General features: G+C 35.0%; 2 protein-coding genes across 2 annotated transcripts; both read right to left on the bottom strand.

Moving 5' to 3' along the window:
* Positions 1-1066: 1066 nt before the first annotated feature.
* BZIP53 (basic region/leucine zipper motif 53) lies at positions 1067-2504 on the bottom strand. Its single transcript, XM_022299565.2, has one exon. It carries the CDS (start codon positions 1854-1856, stop codon positions 1425-1427), a length of 432 nt encoding a protein of 143 aa, XP_022155257.1. The 5' UTR covers positions 1857-2504; the 3' UTR covers positions 1067-1424.
* A 4740-nt stretch (positions 2505-7244) lies between these two features.
* LOC111022423 (uncharacterized) lies at positions 7245-11552 on the bottom strand. The gene is made up of 7 exons (XM_088127009.1): positions 10780-11552; positions 10494-10593; positions 10004-10231; positions 8665-9507; positions 8486-8526; positions 8042-8423; positions 7245-7571 (listed from the first exon to the last, which is right to left on the bottom strand). The coding sequence occupies exons 1-7, from the start codon at positions 11550-11552 to the stop codon at positions 7245-7247; spliced, it is 2694 nt and encodes an 897-aa protein (XP_087983135.1).
* Positions 11553-14644: the final 3092 nt, after the last annotated feature.

The following is a 14644-nucleotide window of genomic DNA, read 5'->3' on the forward strand; positions in this document are numbered from 1 at the left end:
TTTTCGTGTTATATTTATTTTTAAATTTACTATGCATTTTATAAGTCAAGAATGATAAAATAATCCATTCACTTAGGTTTGGTAACAGTTATATTTCTTAAAAACCTAAGAATATAAATGTTACCAACCAAACTTTTAGATTAACGAAAACTGAAGTTTCAGATTCAAACAGCTCTAGCTTATCTGAAAAAATAAAGACCAAATACGAGAAACAAGTGGCAGGCAGTTGCTTGTTTTGTTAGTACACAAGTCCACTTCAACAAGAAACAGAGAGGCCAATAGAAAATAATGAAAAATTAGTTTAAAAATACGTCATTTATTATTTATTATTTATTATGAAGAAAAGAATCAGAGTATATTCTGCAAGAAGAAGAAAAGCACAGAGAGAATAAGCTAAATTGGCCACGGAACCCAAGGAAACAGGTCAAATTTGTTGATGGATAAGCAATAGAAAAATTATCATACGGGTCTCTTGGAATACCTTGACTTGTATCTAATCTACATTATAATATACAAACTTGTCCTTTTTCCGTCTTTTTAATTTATAAAATAAAATTTCTTTCTTAGTCTCCATTTATTGGAGACCATGTTTATAATTATTTCTACTTTTTCCCAATAAATAATTCCTTACCAACTCCCACCTAGAAAAAAAAAAGTCCTGCAGGACCAACCAACATCAATAAGATCCAGAGAGGACTTCCAAAAAAAGAGATCCAGAGAAGATAAAATCAAACAAATTCAATGATGAAAAACCAACCCCATCGTTATTACCCACTGCTTAAAAACACAATGGATTAGTATAGTATAAGCCAAAGAAACTAACCTGCTGTTACTGCAGAGCATAGTATGAAGCAAATTCCATTTTCTCCTGGCATAACCATGAATCAGAATCAAACCTGAGGCTGAGACTTTTTCATTCAATCGTATCCAAAAGGTAGGGCGGCAAATTTTTGACCACCTAAAGAAGAATTGGACTCAATCCAACAGAATATGTAAGAGTTGGGACTTGAATCAACGTTTACAACTGAAATTCTAACTACAACAGATAAACATGACAGGGAGGAAATTTAACAGGAAACACTCTAGTACTTCGCATTAACAATATTCAATACATAAGACCAAATTCTATGTCATTAGTATCCAAGAACTTCTTGCGTTCGACGATTACTCGGTGAGTAATCTCGAGCAAAGATAGAAGCCCTCGAATACAGATAGTATCAGTATATTATTACCATTACCAAAAACACATAAAGTACCACGAGACATTTTCTTGGATGATCCACACTTGCAGAAGGCAATAGACACTATTACACGACAGTATGACATACAAACACCAACCCAGAGCAGAATCCTAACACCTGACACGAATACACAAACAAAAGACTCGCAAATGTGGCACCCATGAGCCCTTGAAGAGGGACTGATTAACACAGAAACATGTCAGCTACGACGGGCGGAACTGGCCGAGAAAGTTCCCATGGCTTCAAGAGAGGATCAGGGATTTCAGGGATATCCATAGCAAGCCCGCTAACCTCTTCCACAATATGGAGGACCGAGTTCAGGGAACGCAGGCGATCAGTCAGTTCCATAGCTTGAGCCCTGAGAACATTGTTCATGTTGTCGACCTGGATAAATGCTTGCTCCTTGGCACTAATGCTCTGCAGAAGCTGATTATTTGCAATTTCAAGTCGACCTACCTCGCTTGCGAGGTCCTCCAATTGCTTCTGCTTCCTCATCCGAGATCTCCTAGCAGATTCTCTGTTAGATTGCATCCGCTTTCGCTTCCTCTCATCAGGAATCCCAGATTGCGAACGTCCATTAGACCCCAAGCTGCCTTCCCTTTGAATAGACGCCATTTAATTCTCTCTTTCAAATACTTCCCGCCAAAATACTTCCAATTAGTTTCGAACTTTCTGAGTCAAAAGTTTAATTGTCTGTTCCTAACCTGATAAAATCAAATGAATCTTCCGACTACAAACTCAGGCTACCAAAAGAATAGATCAATCGAATTTCACCACGACGAATGAGGCAATTAGTTCATGAGAACACGTAGAACCAGTACAGGAACACAACCGAAAACGAGTGGAGAATACGAATACGTCGCCTTAGTAAAGAGAGCGTCATAGAAAACCTAAAATCATCGAGCTGGTCAACAAAACCCTAGAACCAAGTCGTAAACCCCGGATTTTGGAATCAGAGCAAGAGAGAACACAAGGAGCCCGGGAATGAATTGACAAACAAACAGTCCAATACCGAGAAAAGCCACCACAAATCAAGAACTCCGAACGAAGATTTCAACAAGATTCACAAAGATTCGGATTCAGCAGGACAATAATCTCCGGAAAAACAGAGATAATTGAAAGGAAAAAAAAAAAAAAAAGAAAGAAAAAGCCGCAAGAACTTGGAAAGAAAGAAGAAAGGAAAAAAGGACTTAAAAGAGAGAGAGAGGATAAAGGAGACTTAGCTGAAGGCTGCGGACGAATAGCGAGGCGAAAGAAGTTGAGGCAAGGCGTGGAGGGGGGTTTTTATAGGCGAGGAACGTGAAGGGCTGAACTAAAAAAATCGGATATTTTAATTTTTTTTTATTAAAACATAATTTAAACGGACGCGTCGGTGTCGTAGCTGGCATGGTACGTGACGACAGCGTGGAAGTAACTGTCTTCGTTTGGTTGTATTTTATAGGCTTTTTTCTCTTTTTTTTTTAATACAATTTTCACTAAATAAATTTCGGTTTTTATTTGCCTAACCTTTTTTTTAGCTCGACAACATTTGAGGATCCAAAACTCTAATTTTTTGGTGCGTAATATATGCTTTGTCATGTCCGGATTAATTTTTTTTTTCCAATCTAGCATAATTGAACTTAATTGAACTAATTAAGCTATAATTCTACACAAAGTGAGAGGTTGGAATCTCTACCTTATATTAAAAAATATAAAATGAATTATTTTTTTTAATACAACATGTAGGCGTGAGTGATCGAATTCACACCTTTTAAGATATATGTCACTTACTGTTAAGCTATGCTCACTTTGATATAAAAAATAGATTGTTTTTAGTTCTACACAAAGTAAAACCAACATCATAACTTAATGGAAAAGACGTTGCTCCTTCTCTCGAGGTTGGAATTTCAAATCCTCATCCCTCCCATTTGTTATACTTAAAAGAAAATATTACACAGGGTGGTGGGTCAAATCATCAACCTTTGGAACGTTGAAATAGTGATAGGTAACTTATCCATAATTTTTTCTTTTATTGAATTACAATTTTGGTTCAATACATTTTAGTTTTTTTGTATAATAGGTTTTTTGACAATAATTGTTTAACAAGTTGATTACAAGTTTTTAATATTGTGTCAAATAATATAAGTCTCTTAGTAGATCATTGGCTAATGAGATTATTTATTATTATTTTTTATATATTGGTATGGACCAACTTTCTATATATAGTAGATCATTGATGAGATTACAAGGAAACAAAAAAGGGTCAAAAGATATGGTAGACACAAATTCTTTAAACACATTTTAAGTTCATGGAGTTAGTATAATTATTTAGTTATTAAACTTCAAAATAATTTGATTTTGTATATAATTTTATTTTAAGGTTTTATTTAGATTTTAAAACAAATTCCCCTTTTTTGTGCGTAGATCAAAACTAATTTTGACTGGATAGGTTTACTAGAGAAATATGGATTGATTTAACACATAATACAAAATGGTAGATGAAAAAAATGAGTTTAAAATTTCATTAATTATATGGAAAAAAAAATTGATCTATGTTTAAGTTAAAATGGAGGTATATTTGGGAGTACGTGTATATATATATATATATATATCTGAATTTTCTTTTTCTTATTTAGTTAACCATTTTTTTAAAAACACAAATAAATATATTATTTTATATTTTCGACCCCTACAATACAAAATGCATATAAAGTTCTAAAAATAACAATGAATGTTAGTGGGTTGTAACTAAACTTAATTTTTTAATAGCAAGTAAATGAAATTTTATAAAATTGTGAATATTGTTTTCAAGATAGAATCAGCTATACACTTGACTTAATTAATTAACTTATTTTTGTTATTAGTTCTCAAATCAAATAAAACTTAAGAAAAGAACAATAAATTGGGAAATAAAATTCCGTTAGTTGTTGTCTCAATTTGATGAAGGCATGTAAATATATTTAATTATTTAGTCAACTGAATTTGATATCGTTGCATAAATATTATATATTATTTAAAAAAAGAAAAGGAAAAAAATCTGCATTAACCTAAACACAGAAGTCATTTATGGCGTATGATTTATCATAATTGATAATATTGGTTGATAATGAAAATATTTTACAATATTTAGCAGTAGAAATTCGAATATATTATATTTTAAATGATGCATATGCTTATTTTTACTCATGTTGAATACTTCATTCTTTGACTTTTGAAAATCTCTTACTTTGTTGAAATTCAACTTAAAAAGGAAAAAAAAAAGTATCAAACTCTCCCATCGCTTTATGTTCCATATTTATTATATTGTATTAGAATGTAACAAAAAAGAATGTTTCAATAATGTTTTTAGTCAAAACTCATGGATTAAATTTTGAAATAAAAATATGATTTTTAACAGGTCTAGTTGGGGAGGTAACTTTGATCTTTACAAGTTAAGAACCAAGAATAATTTGGATATTTTTTCTAATATTAGTAAAATATTTGAGGAAGTAACTTGGAAAGTGAAGGGAAGTTTTGTTGTAAGTTGTAATTTGGTATCTTTTGGTCTCTCTCCAACCTTTTTACCTAATACATTTTAATTCTACATACCTAATAGGGTTTGTGTTAGGCATGTTCTATTAGTAAATATGTCAATAAATTTTCTTTGAATACCTAGCCTTAAAACCCAAATTTCTTTTTAAACAAAATGCAAAACTAACATAAATTCAGGAATAGTCATTTATTACCAAAAAAAAAAAAGTTATATAATAAATACTCTTTTTATTTTATTATAATTTCAATTTAAATATTATTTTGATCCCTATAACTCTAAATTTTGGCTTGTTTTGGTCCATGTGTTTTAAAGAACCTTTTTTTTTTGGCAAAGGTAAATGTATTAAACAAAAAAAAAAAAAGAGAATCTCACCGCTCTAGATCGAGGCACAACCCCTAAAGGGCAAACACAAAACAACGATGACCATCTCCAATAGCAAACCGAACCACAGATCGAAAAGCATCCCCAATAGAAAGAATATTCAGCCAACACTAAGAGAACCGAGGCGAAGCAGGAACAGTTCAAATACGATTTTTAAGAATATAAGTCTATATCCAAGCCAGCATAATGAGAAGGGAGAGCAAGTTAGCGATAGAATTTCAAGAGACTTAAAAAACGTATATTTTAATCCTTGTACTTTCTCTAAATTCTATGTCTGTTTTAATTCCTATATTTTTTTAAATGACTATTTTGGTCCCTGTTCGAAAATTTTCACATGCTACAAATTCTTTAATACAATATTATGGTTAAATTTTAAAAATTTTATTTAAACGTTTTAAATGTACAAAAATAAAAATGAATCGAAGAAAGTATAAATATCAAAATAATATTTAAATCTATAATTTAAAACTTTCGTAATTGTATCTCTAGATTCGATCTCGTGGGCTTGGCTTGAATCACGAAACAAGCAAAGTTGTTGATTTTTATTTTATTTTATAATCATAATATTCCTTAAATAAAAGGAAAACGAAGAAAAAGGGAAAGAAAAAAAAAACGCGTGCTTCTATACCGCCGAAGGGACAGATTGGGCATAAAGTGTGCGTCTATACGTGTATGTGGAGGGGTTTATTGACTTTTTTCCTTTTTTAAGCCCAACTTTAATTAATATTATAATTTAATAACTAATGAAATATACTTTGAATTTTTTTTAATAATACTTTATTTCAAACTTATTCCAAATATATATCAACCATCAAACTATTTCTAAAAATAATATTTAAAAAATTATAAGTTGTCGCTCCTCGAGTTGCATGGTGTTTGCTGGTGATATATACCTAAATTGTACAAAACTACCACTTTGGTATAATGGTGGTATGCTTGGTTTTTAATCTAAAGATCCGTGGGTCCAAGTTTTCATTCATTATCTTTTCTTTTATTTTTATTCAATATAATGTTATACTAAAATTATTTTCTCAAACAAAATTAAATAAATGTCACATATTAAAATTTATATTCTCTTCTAAAATAAAATAACTTCTCACATCAAAGAAAAAAAACCTACTCATGCAAAAAAAAAAAAATACTATTCAAAATATATTATTTAAAAAAATTAGTTATCTTTTAAAAAAATTTAAATAAATGTTACTTATTAAAATTTTATTTTCTATAATAAAACAACTACTAATTATATAAAAATAAAACAATTACTACTATAAAAATATATTATTGAAACAAGTGCTAATCAAGGAAAATTTACAAAAATTACCAATAAATTAATAGTAGTTACAATCACACTCTTCAAACTTTCAATTTGATTAACGACCCTCTAAATTTAGAAAGGGTTACAATTAAACCCTAAAATATTACAAAACGTACCGATCATCTTCAAAATATAACAATTGTTACAATTAAACCATTGAACTATCGAATAATTATAATTTAGACATAATTTTTTTAAACTCTATATTAACCATTTAACATTTTACTTTTCCATATCAATGTTACCAATGTTTCATTTTAAGAAAAACAAAAAATTGATGTGAAAAAATTGGGGTTTGATTGTAACCATACTCATAATTAATAGATGGTTTATGTATTTAACAATATTTAAACGTTTAATTACAAACAATTTTTTATTACTAAAAGTTTGAGAGTATGATTATAACAAACTTGTTGCATTTCTCCTTGTTTTTTGTGACTGATTGGGCACCAAAGACTCTGGTGAGTTGGATTCGTCTTTTTTTTTTCTTTTCCTTTTTGTTGTACAATTCCATATTTCTTTTTTATATCCAATTTTATACATAATCAAAATAATGAGAATGTGATTTTTTTGGAATAGAAATGCGGTGACTTGGCAGCAAAGACACACCAAACACCAACTGAAACCACAACTTCAACACGAGCCACAATCATACCACCACGGCAGATTAGTACTTCATCCTCCCTCAACACAGCTACTCAGAGTAACAATGCTGATCAAAATAAGCTTCGTCGATACGATCTTGAAAGCACAGTGGCAGCTTTTTGCAAATGGTGCGTCGTGTGATATGAAGTCAATGAAAACCATTTGTGAAGTTGTTTACGATTGAAGAACTGAGACAAGGAGCTTGAAAAGCTTTGAAGGAGGTGGAGCGGACTGTGGGGTGGGAAGATAGCCATAAATCCCTCAAAGATTTGGAGCACCTTTGTGGATTTCCTGTACCTTCTAATGGTGGATTCTTCAACATCATGTACTTGTCTATATGGTTTACATTTGAAGAATTCCAATAGTGTGTCGTGTGCTGTGAAGCTGGATACAATTGAAAAACCAACTGTGAAGCGGCGTATAATTGAAGAATGAAGACGTCCAATTCGAGAAGCTTTGGAAGAGGTGGAACGGACTGTGGAAGTGGAAGATACCCATAAATCATTCAAAGATTTGGAGCACTTTTGTGGATTTCTCATAACTTCTTGGGGTGGATTCTCCGATACCATGGGCTTCTATGATTTACATTTGTACAATTAATTATAGTTTCTTTTATTTTTATATTTAACTCCAACAATGTACCAACTCTTTTTATTATTTAATGTTATTCATTTATCTGAATAAGCTAAATGACGAGGGTGTTAAGATTATGTCAACATAGTTGGGATTATCGAGTGCATCTACTAATTCCTATCACCAATAAATTTTGTTTTGTTTTGTATATATTTAATTATTAGAAGGAAATAATATTGATGTGTTTCAAACTTTTGGGTGCATTATTTTTTAAATTTAAATTTTAGAATTTGTTGCTTGATTAATTATGAGACATTCACAGTAAATTTGTTGCTTGTCCGAAGCCTCTAGAAGTTTGACATTATTGCATGCCTCCACAAAACGATTGCCCGCAAGTACAATGTCGCCGTCCCAACTGCGAATAATCCACCCAATCCCTCCTCTGTGCGTAGAATCCGACCACGATGCATCGGCATTTAGGGTCCAGATATGCATTGGTGGGGGTTCCCACTTCAATTTATTGTTTAAAGTCTTGTGTAGCATACTCAAAGAAGTTTCTGACTGATAAGAAGACTCTGTCACGAATTTGGTTAACTGCTGAATCATTGTTGAAAAGCTAGAATGTTCACCACGGAAAATCACATAATTTCTGTGATTCCAAATAACCCACGACCCGATCAAAAGGACATCCAAATCCTCGTCGCTTGCCTTATCCAGCATCCAATCCCAACATTCAGAATTCCCCCAGCTTCTCCTGTCACAAGAAAAAAAACCCCATCAGAATTTAGAAAAAATTCCAAAAAGGCGTTTAGTTACCTTGCACTCCCAGAAAAGATGAGACAGTTTCCTCGTGGTTCCTGCACAAAACACAATTCACATTAGTCATAATCCCTTACTACATAAATTTACTTTGACAGGAAGCAAATTCCGAATTATTTTCCAGCACAAGATTCTGATTTTTGGGGCAACATTAACTTTCCAAAGTCTCTTCCAACGCTTAGCTTGAGTGTCTGAATTTGAGGAAGAAGTTTCAGCATCAATTGAATCCCCAGATGATACGCACTCCTAACCGAGAAGATACCCGTCTTGTCCATTCCCCAAATGATTTCATCATCCTTGTCTTGACTCGGCAAAGGAGTTTGTAAAATAATATCAGCTTCCGAAACAATGAAACTTTCACGAACTTTAATTTCATCCCATCGGCCCCTCCCTTCCATTAGCCAAGCTACCGAGAAGTTTCGAACATGGATATGGGTAAAAACAGGGGAAAAATTACCATCTCTAGGAAGCCAAGGATCTGAACTTAAATTAATACTAAAACCATTGCCCACCTTCCATCGATACCCTTTTTTAAATAAATCTCTTCCCCACAAGATACTCCTCCAGGCATAAGAAGGCCTAGCTCCCAACTTAGCTTGCAAAAACGATCCTGTCTTGAAATATTTTCCTCTAAGGGTCTTGGCCAACAGACTATCCGGATGTCGAAGTATTCGCCAACTCTGTTTGGCCAGCATAGCCTGATTGAAAATGCTTATATCCCTGAATCCCATTCCCCCTAGGTCCTTTCGGATACACAGAAGTTTCCAACTTTGCCAATGTATTTTCCTATCCTCAGAAGAAGAACCCCACCAAAACCTATTATAGATTTGGTGTAGTTCATTACAGATAGAAACAGGAAGTTTAAAACAGCTCAGAGTATAATTCGGTATAGCTTGTGCAACAGTCTTGATTAAGACCTCCTTGCCACCCATCGAAAAAAGCTTTCCCTTCCAGCCTTGAAGTTTCTTCCACACTCTATCCACTATGGCGCTGAAAATTTCGCTACGGCTTTTATTGACCTAAGAGGGAAGCCCAAGGTATTGGCCAAGCTTCTGAGAAAATTGAACACCTAACTCAACTTTAATATGCTCAACCATCTCTGGTTTCGTATTTCTACTAGTCATGAGCAAAGATTTCTCCAAATTGATAGTTTGTCCCGAAGCCTTCTCATAGGAATTAAGTACCCATTTGATGGTCTGACAATCTTTTTGAGAAGCGCTAAGAAAAATGAGGCTATCATCTGCAAAAAAATAAGTGCGTTAGCGAGGGGCAATATTTATTTATACGAAAACCAGCAAGATTGTTTTTCTTTTCTTCACTTGCGAGAAGAGCAGAAAAACCTTCGGAACATAAAAGAAAGAGATAGGGTGATAATGGATCTCCCTGCCGCAGTCCTCTACTTGGCTGAAACGATGGTCCCGACATCCCATTAACCAGAACTGAGAAACTCACTATCTCCACACAACTCATAATTAAATCGATCCACCTAGGCATGAATCTCATCTTTTCCATTACCAATCGCAGATATCTCCATTCGACTCTATCGTATGCTTTCAACATGTCTAACTTTAACGCTACAGCTCCTAATTTGCCCTTTATTCTACCATAAAGAGAATGGATACATTCAAACCCCATAATAGCATTATCCGTTATAAGTCTACTTGGCACAAAGGCTGATTGAGTAGGGGATATGAGCTCATTGAGAACCTGTTTGAGCCTATTAGCCAAAACCTTCGAGATAATCTTATATATGACATTACATATGACATTACAAAGGCTAATAGAATGAAAGTCTTTCATCCTCTTCGAGTCCTTGTGCTTAGTTATCAGAACAATAAAAGTCTTATTTAACTGGCCAATATCTGAGGAGCCATTGAGGATTTCAAGACAAAGTTTGATAGTTTCCTCCCCCCACAACATCCCAATATTTTTGGAAAAATGAGGCTTGGACCCCGTCAGGGCCTGGGGCTTTTGAGGGTGGCATCTCAAATACCACCTTCCTAACCTCTTCCTCCATAAATGGCCTTAGAAGCCTATTGGTATGTTCTTCATTCAGCTTTGGCGTGATGGAATCCAACACCGGGCCCATATCCTGGTTACTGGGGCTGGTTGACATGAACAGATCACAAAAGTAAGAAGAGGCAATCCGTACAACATCCTCTTCCAGACAACACCAGTTGCCTAACTCGTCAAACAAACCCTTTATCTTATTTGATTTCTTCCGGTGGCTAGCTCTCAAGTGGAACCATCTTATATTTTAGTCTCCCTTAACCAGCCAGTCTTCACTAGACCTTTGCCTCCAGTACGTCTCTTCTTCCTCTAACAACTTTTCAAGATCCCGCTTAGCCTCCCAAAGGTTATCCCTCCAGCCAGTAGCTCCGTCCTTAACCATCCGTTGGATCTCCACCTCTTTCCTCATAATGGCCCCCCGAAGGGATCCGCCCAATCTACCCACATTCCATTTAATCAACTCTTCTAGACATGAATTTATCTTACCTTGGAAAACGGTTCCACAAAGGTCACCTTGCACTGCCCAAACTCTTCTTACGATCTCCTTGCACTCTTGAAACGAAAACCACTGCTCTTCAAACCGGTGTGGTCTACGGCCCTTCCTTCTCCCCACTGTAGCCTCGCCTACTCCCAACCATTCGGCGAGAATGGGCCTATGATCTGATGCTAAGAATTCTAGGTGCCGAATTTCTAATGTCTCCTGGATCTGGAATATCGCTGTATTGATAAGGAACCGGTCCAATCTCTCCCAAATAGGTTGTCTATACTTATGTCCATCGCACCACGTAAAAATATCTCCAACAAAGCCCGGATCCAAAAGACCACACAAATCCAACGTATCCTTAAAGTTTTGCATCAAGCTCTGTCGCCTCGGAACTCCTTCCAACTTCTCAGAATTGAAAAGAATCTCGTTAAAATCACCACCCAAAATCCAAGGAAGATCGAAAATACTATGGAGTCTTCCTATAAGTTCCCATGTTTCCCACCGATTGTCCTGGACTAGATGCCCATAAATTCCTGTAAACCGCCAATTGTATCTATCTTCTTTAACCATCGCGTCAATATGGCCCCTAGAAAACGAGAGAATTCGAACATCTAGCTCGCTATGCCACAGTAACATCAACCCTCCGCTACTCTCTATACTTGGAACACAAAAACTGCAATCAAAACTCAACTCAGTTTTAACTCTAACCTCATTTTGTATTCGACATCTGGTTTCCATAAGAAAAACCAAGTGGGGCTTATGACTACGTACCAAATGACATAGTGCTCGCAATGTTCGAGGGTTCCCCAACCCCCGAACATTCCAACTTAATATTTTCATTGTTCTCGACGGGGCTGTCCAACAGCCTCCACCGTTTGTTCAAAAAGTTGTTGAGAACCCATCACACATATCTTTTTCAGGGACTCCATATAATCCAACTCTATCACATGCTTTTTCCCAGCCAAAGACTTTCCAGTATCAAGACTTCCACCTTTTTGGACCTCCACCAATCCCTGTTTACGTCTCCACCTCTTACCTGTTTTACCATCCCTTTCTAGCATGTTTCCCCCTTCGTAAAATAATCTTTCATCCAAATGGTCCGGCCCAACACCCTTAGGATCCAGTCCGGTCTGTTTCTCTATTATCGCGTGGACCGAATTACCCTTCTTATGGCTTGTCGGGCCCACCTGCAATATGCATTCATTCCTTTTCTGGTCAGCCACCTTGAGAGGGGAAAGAGAATTAACCACCTCCTGACATTTAAAGTCCGTATCAATCACTATAGATGTGGATTTTATTCCCCGAACTAATTGCTCCCCTAAATTCGGAACTACCCGTTGGCCTTGAATAATGGGATCTAAATCACCATTTAATTCTTCCCTAATTACCGCCCTTTCATTAATACGATTCCCAGTGAATCTCGCCGGAACCGCCCGATGCCGGTCACCATCTACCCCGCCATCGCCGGAATTCTCAGAGCTTTCACCATCGCTTGATTGTTCCCGCTGCCCATTTTTCCTACTACTCCGACCTCGACCTCTGCCGCTTCTACTATCCTCTCCCAATCCACTCCCCTTCCTAGATTTCTTAGAAAATGGCAACTCCCTCAGCCACGCTCCATATTGGAGCTGATCAGCATCGCCTGGTACATGCTCATCGCACTCCTTTAACACATGGTCCAGCTTACCGCATCCGTAACAGAAATTCGGAAGTTTTTCATACGTGATGGGGATCCATCTCTCATCCGCCATTGATCCGAGCTTAAGAAGAACACCCCTACGAAGCGGTTTTAACACATCAATGGCCACCTTAATTTTCATTGTCTGGCCCCAACAAAGACCGCCTTCATCACAATCAATTTTTTCATATTTCCCAATTAAATTCCCTATTGATTTAGCCAGATCCTTTGAGAAGACCGCAACAGGGAGTTTATGCAAGTGGATCCAAAAAGATACATACCGGAATTCCATCTCACCAATGCTCGTATCTGCCCGTAGATCTTCAAAGGCCAATACTCCTTTGTCAAAAAACCACGAACCAGCATTCACCACTCTTTTCTTATCTCTAGGATTACTAAATTGACACACAAAGATATTCTTCCCAACTCCCCTGATCTTCACATCCTCCACTCCCCAAATTCTAGGAATCATCGTTCTAAAGGACTCATGGTGGATAGTTCTTGAGGTTAAGATTTTGCACGCCAAACTGAGTAAGAGATTTTGGTCGCATTGGGCAATCACATTATCACCTACCTCAATTTGCTTGCCTTTCTCCTCTTGTGTTAACTTTAAGCTCTCTATCTGCCTGCTCAACGACTCTGCCATCCAAACCTAACCGAAAGCCAGATTAGACAAACCTCCTTGCAGAAAGTGCAAAACTCCTGCCCTATGAACGCCACCGCCGGCACCGTTTTTCTACAAATTCTCCAGGGAGAAGAAGAGAACTTTATCCACCCATAGACGTATCTTATGGTTTTATTTATTTATTAAAAACCTATTTAGTTTGATATTTTTCACATGGGCTCGTGACTCTATTTTGATAAATCTGTTAATTATTAAGATTTAAGTCATTTATATAATTAAGTTTTAAAGGAGCCTACAGGGGTATTTATCTCTTATTTATATTGTATCAATATTCACGGTTTCATTCCAAAATTAATTGATATAGCTCATTTATCTTTAAAAAACTTAACGTGCTCCCTCAAGATGTTGGCTTTTTCAGCTCACCAATCTTGACTGGATGTTCATTTAAGCTTATTGGATGTCATATCAATATTCATAAATTTTATTTCAAAATCAATTGGCAAATAGAGAAGTAGCATTTATCTTATAAATCTTATCAGGCTTGTTCTTATTTCTTTTTATAAATATAACAAAATCATAACTATTGATGAACAAATGTAAACGTAGAACAATTAACTGAGAGACAATTTTTTACCTGCTCAAAACATATACTTTCTGAGAACAAGTTCACCATAATTACAAGTTCCGGTAACATTTTCATTTTTCATTTCTTTATCTTTATTTCAAACTTTTATCTTTGTTTCAAACTTTTAAGAAATATAAATGTTTGGTAACTCTATTTCTTGTTTTTTTCTAAAAAAAATATTTTCATGTAGAAATTTTGATTGAGCGAGATAGTTCCAAGTCGATTCGACCAAAGAAATGGAAACAAGACTCAAGATAATCAATGGTCGGCTCAGTTTTACTGGGCCTCGGCTCGACAACAAGTGTTAATACCAAGATGACGAAACTTGGCCATATAAACTCAAAGTCAAGTGTAGTTTTCTCCTTTATGCCATGTGTGAGATAGAAATTGACCTCCAACGATATTAACTAAGAAATTATTCTATAATAGCGATAAACGAAGTTGTCGATAACAATAATAATAATAATAATAATAATAATAATAATAATAATAATAATAATAATAAAGACTAAGAATTGAGAACACTGAAAAGAGGAAGGAATGAATGAATCCTCAAGTGTTTGTGGACAAAATTACAGAAAAAACTTATATTTATACCATAATAGATGATCATCCATTACAAAACATTAGAAAGTAAATTATAATTAAATGATTTTTTAAAAAGTAGTAGGAAAAATTATTTGCATTCCAACTATTTATATTCCTTAATATTATTTATAATTAATTATTAACTA

Source organism: Momordica charantia (assembly GCF_013281855.1).
Source record: "Momordica charantia cultivar OHB3-1 chromosome 8 unlocalized genomic scaffold, Mcharantia_2.0 BLBB01000008.1, whole genome shotgun sequence".
NCBI lineage: Eukaryota > Viridiplantae > Streptophyta > Magnoliopsida > Cucurbitales > Cucurbitaceae > Momordica > Momordica charantia.